The sequence below is a fragment of the Solanum verrucosum genome, unplaced genomic scaffold (genome assembly GCF_900185275.1).
Source record: "Solanum verrucosum unplaced genomic scaffold, falcon-dt-bn FXZP01000220.1, whole genome shotgun sequence".
NCBI classification, from domain to species: Eukaryota; Viridiplantae; Streptophyta; class Magnoliopsida; order Solanales; family Solanaceae; genus Solanum; species Solanum verrucosum.
This window is the reverse complement of record NW_026020308.1, coordinates 904,691-915,023: the sequence shown is the minus strand read 5'-3', so window position 1 is coordinate 915,023 and position 10,333 is coordinate 904,691. Positions and strand designations below refer to the sequence as shown.

At 28.2% G+C, this 10,333-nt stretch overlaps 1 protein-coding gene across 1 annotated transcript; it reads right to left on the bottom strand.

Moving 5' to 3' along the window:
• Positions 1-2,244: 2,244 nt before the first annotated feature.
• LOC125835128 (vacuolar cation/proton exchanger 3-like) lies at positions 2,245-10,099 on the bottom strand. The gene is made up of 11 exons (XM_049514266.1): positions 9,821-10,099; positions 8,870-8,937; positions 8,731-8,759; positions 8,025-8,221; positions 7,043-7,273; positions 6,207-6,335; positions 5,723-5,839; positions 5,542-5,595; positions 3,853-3,969; positions 2,990-3,080; positions 2,245-2,676 (listed from the first exon to the last, which is right to left on the bottom strand). The coding sequence occupies exons 1-11, from the start codon at positions 10,028-10,030 to the stop codon at positions 2,639-2,641; spliced, it is 1,281 nt and encodes a 426-aa protein (XP_049370223.1). The 5' UTR covers positions 10,031-10,099; the 3' UTR covers positions 2,245-2,638.
• Positions 10,100-10,333: the final 234 nt, after the last annotated feature.

Sequence of the window (10,333 nt, the reverse complement as noted above, 5' to 3'; positions counted from 1 at the left end):
TTATTGTTCAATACTACTCCCAAAATATATGTAATAATGCGCATATAATAGTACTCACTGGTTGAGTTAATACTCGAAAAACCCTCTTTAAGGGATAACTGAGCTTTACTTTGCTGACTAAAATGCTTCTAATTTATGCTCTTCTCGAAATAGTACTTCTTTTCTCAATGCAAAATAAATATTTGGAACCGTTAGTGTTTAAAAATATTTTGGACTCACTTTAAATTCTGAAATCAATGCATAAAAATACTTGCACAAAAGTTTTCAACAAAATCTAAATAACTAGGGTTCATGCGATAATATAAACATGAAGAACAACTTAAGAATCAGAATGCAAAAAGGTAACATAATCTCAATAGTTAAGAAAATCAGAATTCATAATACGAAACACAAACCAAACTCAAAATTCATATAACTTTGGGTAGAATCCTGGACTTTTCTCTTTACTGACTGAATTTAGATGTACGGCGTCCAATATTATGAATAGCCTTACGTACCCGGGAGAACAAAGCTCTTGAAGAAGATGTTTGAAAATCCTATCTTCTCCTTTGCTTATGGTGGTTCTAAGTTTGAGGGATTTAAGAGTGTAGGAACTAAGTCTTGAGTGTGAATTTTTTGCGCAATGTCATGGCTTAGACTTAGGAAAAATGGAAAAACAAAACAAATCCCAATTAAAAAACTGTTGGAAACCTTTCACGAGGCCATCTACGGTCCGTGGTTTGATCTACGGACCGTAGATTCCATCCGTGAAAGTTAGACTAAAATTTGAGTTTCAGAACTTCATTCTACGGGTCCAAACTACAACTCTGTATTTATCTTTGTATTCATTATATATATGAGTAGATATGGAACAATGACTTATTGAGTCTTTGATTAATTATCTCTAAAGTTTGGACCAAGAGTCATAGTTAGTTAGCAATTGTTTTCGTTTTTTTTTTGTTGATATTGGGAAGAATATAGGTTATACATAATTTGTGTATATTTATATATATTTAGCTAATAATTGTAATTATTTTGCGATCGGTCAAGCATGTAATTCCATATTTATACATTGTGTTAAACACCTATATTACAATCGATTTGTGTGCTTAACTCCATAAAAATCTACTAAATTTAAGATCTAAGTAAGTGATCAAATTAAATTGATGAAAATGTGATAGACCCCCTTTGTAATCGTCGTAAAGATCATTTTCGAATTTAGTTAACTTAATTTGGGACTAGATGATTGTAGAAGATATTGATGCTCTAGGTAATATAAAAAGAATTAAAGAAAAGGAAAAGATAAAATCAAATAAACAAAAGGAAGATAATTAAATTTATCAAAGAAGATGAATCAACATATTTTAATTTTAACTTATTTGAATCAACGCCTGACTTATTAGTCAAAAAATAGTTTTAGGGACACATACAAAAAGTGTTAATTGCCGCTAAAAATATATATTTAGCGGCAATTGAGCTATTGCCGTTAATTAATTGCCGCTAAAGATCTGATATACTGTATTCAACTTTTAAAGTGTATCATAATGTATAGTCAATGTATACTTTCTATGACTTTTGACTATTTTTTATGTAAATAATAACATAACTATATTTTTTGTAAACTAACTACTTTGTTGTGTATATTTAAAACTATCCTCAGATTAAAGTGGCTACTGATTATTTTCTAAATTAAGGACTGTTATGTGCTAAAACAGATAAAAATGAATTGATAGTTAAAAATTCTTTTTAATATGAATATATATATATATATATATATATATAAGTTAAACTCACAAATTTTAACACTGATTGTGTAGTTACATAAATTCAATTTTGGGATTATGGTATTCCCATATACTGGCACTACTAAAAAAACTTACTATTTTTCGACAGATATGATATTTTGATTGAATTAGTGAGAAAAAAAATTAAAATGCTTACATACGAAAAGATTTAGAAGTTTATCAATATTTTAATGAGAATATGTTTCCCGTCATGCGCAGTAAATTAGTTCGGTGAAGATGGGCGATGAGAAAATCATGTTTTGAATACTAATTTTTAATTGATTTGCGAGGGAAAAAGAATCTTTACTTAGCTTCTAGTAGTGAGGTATATGCATACATGAAGGACTATGTTAGGCAATCCTTCATATATTTAAGGGACAATAAAGGTTTCTCGAACAACAAATAGTGAGAGTTTAGTGCATCATGCTCCATACCCTAATAGCAAGAACATATAGAAAAAATGCCTACCAATAAAAAGGAATATATGGAACCTTAGATAGTTTTATTAATTGGCCACCAAAATACTCAACTGAAATACACAACTGATGGGAGTGAATGTTTCTTATTCTCCTCAAAATCCACCACATTTATGCAAAAAAGTAGTAATAAAACAAGAACATATATTTACATAAAGCTTAAACCATGTTGATATAAATCTATTATTTTAACATTTCATGTTCATTAGGGTCTCCAATCAAAACATGAAATGTAATAATCTCCACAAAAGGGTAATTGGGAAAGCTCTAATTTGGATGAACAAATGCATATTGATGCAATGAAGTATTACATCCGGTTGATGACGTGTACAAGATAGACTCCATCAGATACATATCAATTTCTTTCTGATGGTTCATCACGTTGCTGAATGAACTTGGTTAAGCGGACATGATCCCATATGAATAGTTTTCAATATCTAACAACACCCGACACACCCAAAAAAGAAAAATAGTTAGCAATTCGTCAGAGGATTTAACTTCTATATATTGACAGTGTAAATCATATAAAAATAGTTTCTTGTTACTATCCATAATAAGTGGAATTAACAAGATGAAAGATAAGATAAGTAACCTCCTAAAGAATGTTACATTGCAATGATAGTATAAAATTTTGTAATCACATTTCTTGTGTATATAAGTGAAATGTTTTCTCAAAGGGATGCATAAGTATCATTTAATGTAATTAATAGGGTTTGTATACAAAAAATACATAAATTAAAAATGACTTACTGATTGGAATTTTATGGAAAAAGAAACAAGCACCAATGGCACAATATGCAAGACAGAGAATCGCTCCTTTCATGTAATGTGATGTCCCATCCTGCAAGAGATATTAGGAATATACGAGTTTTAAAAGAAAAAAGATAGAATATAATGAAGTGAGGTCAATTTCGAGCCTGAATTATGAAGTTATCTTTGTTAGCTAGAGAGCGTTTTACCTTAATGTGATATTTTGTGATAGTTTCTGACGTTAATCAAAGATTTTATGAGACTAAATACAAATACCAAATATCGGTGAGAAAAATAAATAAAATGAGAAATTAATTAAGAGCTAAGTTCCACTTATAATTTGAGCATGACATCCTCCATTTTTGTTTTGTACCATAAGCCTATCATGTCATTCATATATATTTTCCTCATATATATGGACAAAATAAACAAAATATTGCCCTTTTGTTTTGGAGCATATTTGACAACTCCAATGTTTCTATTATTAGTATAAATTTTGTTTTCTTCCAAAATTTTGGTTCATTTTGCAACATATATTATATACTTTCTATATGGTTTAATTTATACATGGGAAAATCATGCTATGCTATGAAAAGACTACACTAGTCCAAAGAGAGACGGATTAAAAGTTAAAAATTTATGAATTTAACTTTTAAGGTTCTTAAAATTGTATTTTTAAAGTTATGAATTCAGATACACAAAAATATGTGTTCTCATCGAAAGTAATGGTTTTGAAGAATCTAATTTGTAGGTTGAAGTGAGTTTATCTTTTTAGTTACATATATTGCTCGAACTCTTTAAAAATATCGACATAATTAGCAATAAATTGAAGTTGATTGTCCAATAGTAATAAATAAAAGAACCTGCAAGGTGAAGGCAATGAGGATGATTGAAAAAGCAAGAGAACCAGTTTCCAGTATGCTAAAATCCAAATCCATATCCACTCCAATTATCCAACCCATAATCACACATAAAGGTACCTAAAAATAGTGAACATGTTATATACACTAATCGTGTAAAAACTATGTTGTTCAGACTCTTCAGAAATAACGATATATATATGTCAGATCTATCAAAAGTAATGTATCTTTGAAAAATTCGACACGGATGTAACATTAATTTTAAAGAGTCCGAGCAACATATTGTGAAAATATCGATTGTAATCATCAGTAATAATATGCCTTAATTTTTTGCAGGTAACTAATATTTCACTTTTATGGATAATTAATTATAGTTATTTTTTTAAGTGATCACTATTGAAATATAAACTAGATTTATGACGGTGATTGACTAGACATGTAGTTCAAAGAAATTAAAGAAGACTATTGAAATATAAACTAGATGTATACAAAGTATATCAAAATTATCCTTTTAACTAAGTGGCGCTGATAGTTCCTCGCGTGTTTTAATCTAAACGATTGTACTATAATAAGGGTTAGGGGTGTACATGACCGGGTTAGTTTGGATTTTTCAAATATCAAATCAAACCATTTGTGTCGGATTTTTAAATCTATAAACCAAACCAAACCAATAAAACTCGAGTTTTTCAACCTCGGATTTTTTCGTGTTTTATGGATTTTCGAGTTTTTTCGGATTTTTCCGGTAAAGTGTTCATACAAACATATAATTTACTTGTACTTCAAATATTTCTTTAGTCCTTCCAAATTACAACTATCTAATAAGGTGTTTCTTAAGAAAATAACACAATATGATATGAGTAATGACACTAAAATATCCAACAAAAAAATAATAATAATGAAATCGCGTAAACACAAATATTGCAAATTAACAAGTCATAATGAAAATAATCATAATTTAAAAGTACTAAATCATGCTAAAATAAGTTTAATAAGTATTAGTTACATGACTAAATATTAAAGGAAATTAAAATTAGATTATGTATTTGAATTGTCTAAACCAATGTAAAACCAAAGAACAAATATTCAATATTATTGTCATTCTTAGTGTTGAATTGATTTTCTTTTTGCATAAGTATTAATTTGATTTTTATTTAAGCTTTATTATAATTACCAACATATGTGGACTAATCTTTATTGAATCATTCAGAATTCTAAGTTTCAAACTTGAAATAATATATTAAAAGATAAAAACTATGAAAAAGTATAAGAAATATTTAAAAATTATATCAAAGTAAATATTTTTATGTATAAAATAAAATTTTAAAATTATATATTTAATGTCGGGTTGGTTTGGTCTTGGGTTGATTTTTTTTTAGTTAAAACCAAACCAACTCAAATATAGTCGGGTTTTTTTTCCAATACCAAACCAAGTCAAACCAACCACTAGTCAGATTTTTTTTCTCGATTTGACTCGGTTCGCGATTTAGTTCGATTCGGTTTTGTACACCCCTAAATTAAGAGTTCCAACAAGTTATTCAATAAATTAAAGGGTGATGCTAAAGTTAAATAGTTTCTAAGAAGAAAGATATCATTCTTTTTGTAAGAGATTAATAAAAAATAAAGTATATCAGATAAATCGATAAAAAAAATAGTATATATAATGAAACAAATATTGCTAATTAAAATTCTTACCACAAACATAGAAATCTGAGAAGCTGACCCCAATGCAACACCTAGAGATATATCCTGCATTGGTATATATATATAAATTATTTAGATTATATATTATGTTTCATGTATAATGTATTTATGAATTAGTATAAATATCGAGTAAATTAAATTATTATTTTTTTAGTATTAATATATATCTTACCAACTTATTTTTTAAAGCAAAAATGATAGATCCAGCATGTTCTGCTGCATTTCCCACTATTGGCAACACTATTAAGCTAATAAAACTCACAGAAATCCCCCAAGAATCTGATGCAGCCTGAGATTATTTGAAAAAAATCGTTATACGGAAAATAATACGTGAATTATATGTAATTTACAAATTTGTAAATTTAAGTACGTTTTCGTCTTAGGATACTCTTATATATCTCGCATACAATACTAAAATAGTGTATAAATAAAGGGTTTAAACTTAGCATAAGTAGAAACCAAACGTTACATTAGTTATATGGAAATTAAATTATATTAATCATGTATATGATCATCTTATATCGAAAATCAAACATTAAATATGATCATCTTATATCTAAATAGTATTACTAATCCTATTTACGAACGGATTAGCGACAGATTAACAAAACAAAATTCTGTTAGTTACGAGCAATTTAACGACAGATTAACTTTACCTCAATTGTTCCGACAACGTACTCGGATAATAGAGCAATAGTTATAGTCATGCCAATCAACCAAGCAAATGAACTCCAAAATCCAATCACTGCCTCTTCATCTTCTGAAGCTTTATTTTCTTCTTCCTCCTGCTCATATGTCATCAAAATAAATTATTTAAAGTATATACGTACATTTTTATAATACATAAAAAGTTTACAATGTTCATGTAATTTAACTTGTTTTTAGCAAATTACCCATCTTATTTATGAGGGATAAGGCAAAAGCTAGACTATGATCGAAATTCTAAAGACACATCTCAAGTAAACTAAGGTCCTATTACCTCCGAACCCATTTTTTTGGTAATTTTATACACCTTTTTGGCTTACGTGACATCCAAACATTTCCCACGCGGTTCAACTATATGTGGAGTCACAGAGAGTGACATGTAAGCCAAAAAGTGTACAAAATTACAAAAAAAAGAGTTCAGGGAGTAATAAGACCTTAGTTAAGTTAAGGTGTGTTTCTGAAATTTCGATCATAATCTAGGAGATACTTGTGCCTTATCCCTATTTTTGAGGTTACTAATTTTAACCACATTATTAGAAAATATGCAGAGTCACTCACTCCCGACTCCGTGTCTGAAGTTAGGCTTGACAAAACCAAACGCTAGACATAACATCTGAAGTTACATATAGATGAAGTTCAATCATATCAAAAAACGAAACATAAGTTTAAATAGTGACGTCAAAATCAGGTCGGATTATACATTTTCTATAATAACATTTTACTATAGCAGTTAAAACACATTCAGATAAAAACGATGACGTTATAGAGAAGTTCGAGGATAACTTACCTCCTCAGGGGATTCAAAGAATTGTCTATGTGTCTTCAATTGAAAGAAGAGATAAGCAGCATATGCTATAAGCATACCAATGCTGCTAACTCTAGATAATCCCAATATTGAAGTTGCTACATTATTATTAATATTGTTAATTGATGGCCCCAAAGCCAATCTATACATCAATGGCAACATATGGCAAAGCAATCCAAGTAGAAGAAGAAGTGAGTTTACATCAGCTTGTTTCTGTTAAAATGAAAAAAGAAGAAGTCAATTTGGCGTTAAATTGCTCGTAACTAACAATTTATTTTGATAATTCGCTAATTTGTTGTTATATATGAATAACGATGAAATTTTGTTGTTTAGCGACAAAAGTTGACCGTTATTAGTTTTTTTTTTTAATAGTAATTATCAAGTGATCTAAAAGATAACAATAAGTAACTGTTCATAATTAGTTCAACTAGTTACCTTGAAAATTAAATAAGGCCGCTTAGAAATTATATTGATAGTGTAAAAAATCTTTAAACTAACGTGTATATAAATCAAATACCAAATTTTGTATGAATGTGTATATATATATATATATATATATATATATATATATATATCGGACAACATTTATAATTTTTACATTATCAATGGAATTTAAACTTATATGCTACCTAATTAGATCTTGTTTTTCAGTTAACTAACTTCACTTATTATGAATAGTTACCCGTTGTAAGTATTTTTTACTGACATGATAATTTATATAAAATAAGGCTCAATGATGTTACTCTAAAATTTATTATACTCTTAAAAGTATATTCTAATAAAGTCAGACACGTCTTTTCCAAGGTTGAATATGACGACATTGCCATCATAATCCCTTGGACATGTTGATGAGCTTTTGAACAATTCGATATGAACGAACTCTAGAAGCATCACACTATCTAGGGTGAAAACACAAATAATATAGTATATGTATATATTATTGATGAAGTAGCAATATTCTTACCCTGTCAAATCTTTGTTCTTTTTTAATGTTGGCAAGTCCACCACAAAAAAGAGAGCTTCCAAGAACAAGAAGTAAGTTGGAAAGAATAGATCCTAAAAGAGAATACTTTAGGACATGTATTTTCCTTTGATAAAGTGCAAATAATCCTATTATCATCTCTGTTGCATTCCCACATGTTGCATTAAGTAAACCCCCAACTGCATTAAATCATCATAACAATAATTAATACATCTTTATTTTCAAATTAATTAGGGATATATACGTCTTCCTTCACAAAATTACTAGTCATTTTATCTAAAACAAATTACTCTCTCCGTCCATCTTTATTTATCCACTATACTAAAAATGTAGTTGTCCAACAATGTTTGTCCAATTTGGAACATCAAGAGATAATTTATTCTTTTGTGTCTATTTTACCCTTGCTATTCAATGTCTAATATATTTCCTAAAACATTAAATTTAATATATTCAAAGAGTGATATAGTAATATTATCCCTATTATTTATTGCTTTTTACGGTGTGTGCCAAGTCAATAGTGGACCACTATTGTCTGACAGAGGAGTATCATTTATTAGGAATTCAAAATTAAAATTGGCAATGGTTCTCAACTATATATATATATATATATATATATATATGACGTAAAAAAAAAGCTAAAACAACCGTTAAAATGAGATGGAAGGAGGTGCAAGAAACAAATACATACCTGTTGGACCAGTGAAGTGAGCAATTTGTCTTTTTTTTTTAGTTTTCAAGTGGAAATGAAACAAAAAAATAATAATTTTATTAGGAATTTTGTCATAAAAGTAAAGAGATAGAAAAAACAAAATATTAATGCAACTTACTCAGTCAAGAAGCTGACACGTTCAGCAAGAGGTGCAAGTCCAAGCAAACTAAAAGCAAAAATCCAGGGCTGTTCATAACATGAAAATCATCATATATTTATTTGATCATGATAAATATTTAAATATTATAAAAAATATTTTAAATTATTAACTATTATATAGTTTATTAAGCATGTTGGTTTTAAAAATCGCGTTTTTTTAAAATTAAGAACGACTCATTACCTTCTCCCATTTTGATGGTTACAACTTAATATAAGAAAATTGACGGTTCAATAATTGGTATGTGATCTTTTGAATGCCAAAGGCGTTCTTAGGGTGATCTCATAGTTCTTGATTTAATCTTAGCGCGAATAGCTAATTAACGTGTTTTATTTATTAAACAAGACTCATCGATATTCTGAATTCAACTGAGAGCGAATAGCTAATGTATTATATTGAACAAGGTTCTATGATCGGTTCGTGACTCTTGGATGATGCCTTAAGGCATCCTTAGGAGGATGATCTCATAGTTTCTACTATGAGGCGTAGATGAAGGGATCGGTTCATGAATTTTCTACTCTTCTCTTTTTTAACATTTTGCTCAAACGGATGAAGGGAGATAATAGTACATAAAAATGATATATCCTTAAAAATATTTAAAGAAATACTTTGATCTTTTTCTTTTTCAATTTATATGATATTTTTCTTTGTTCATGCGTCAATTTAATTAATTTTTAAAACTAAATTAGATTATATCAACTCAATGTATATTCTAAAACTAAAATTTATAGATTCAAAATTTATACGAAAAGTACTATAAGTTGCAGTTTTTACTGAAAAATATATTTTAAAGTATTGATCAAACTTTACCTAGATTGAGTATAATTTTTTTTTTTGAAAAACATCACATAAATTAAAATAGAAAGAGTATAATAAAATCAGGAAGAGAAATAAAAAAATGAAAATACTAACTCTTGCAAAATGATAGTATTGAGCCAAGATTGCCAAAGGGATAGCTGGTAAGAGCAAGCAAAGCTTTGTTCCTAATATAACTTCTTGAAAATTAACCAACAATATCCTAAATATTTGTGCATTTTTTTTCTTCTTCATAATAATTTCATCATCATTTTTCCTCTCTAATTCTTCTCCAACATTATTCTCCAAATCCCTTAGAGAACCCATTATTTCCTAAAAATAGAAAATGGGATTTAAAATTTTATTTTTTTTCTAAAAAAGGACTAGAAAATGTTGATTTAATAGGGGAAAAAATTATGTATATCAACACTTGTGTTCTTGGTTTTATATAGAGGACAAGAAATGGGAGTTTGGGTGTGTTTGAAATTTGAAGTTTCCTAGAATTTTCCTTTTTTTTTTTTTTATATATATTTATTAAATTATTTATTTTTCAAATATGTTTGCATGGACTCCACGTAGTTTTATGGTATGGAAACAAGTGCTAGAACCCTAAAAAAGGTAAAGAAATAA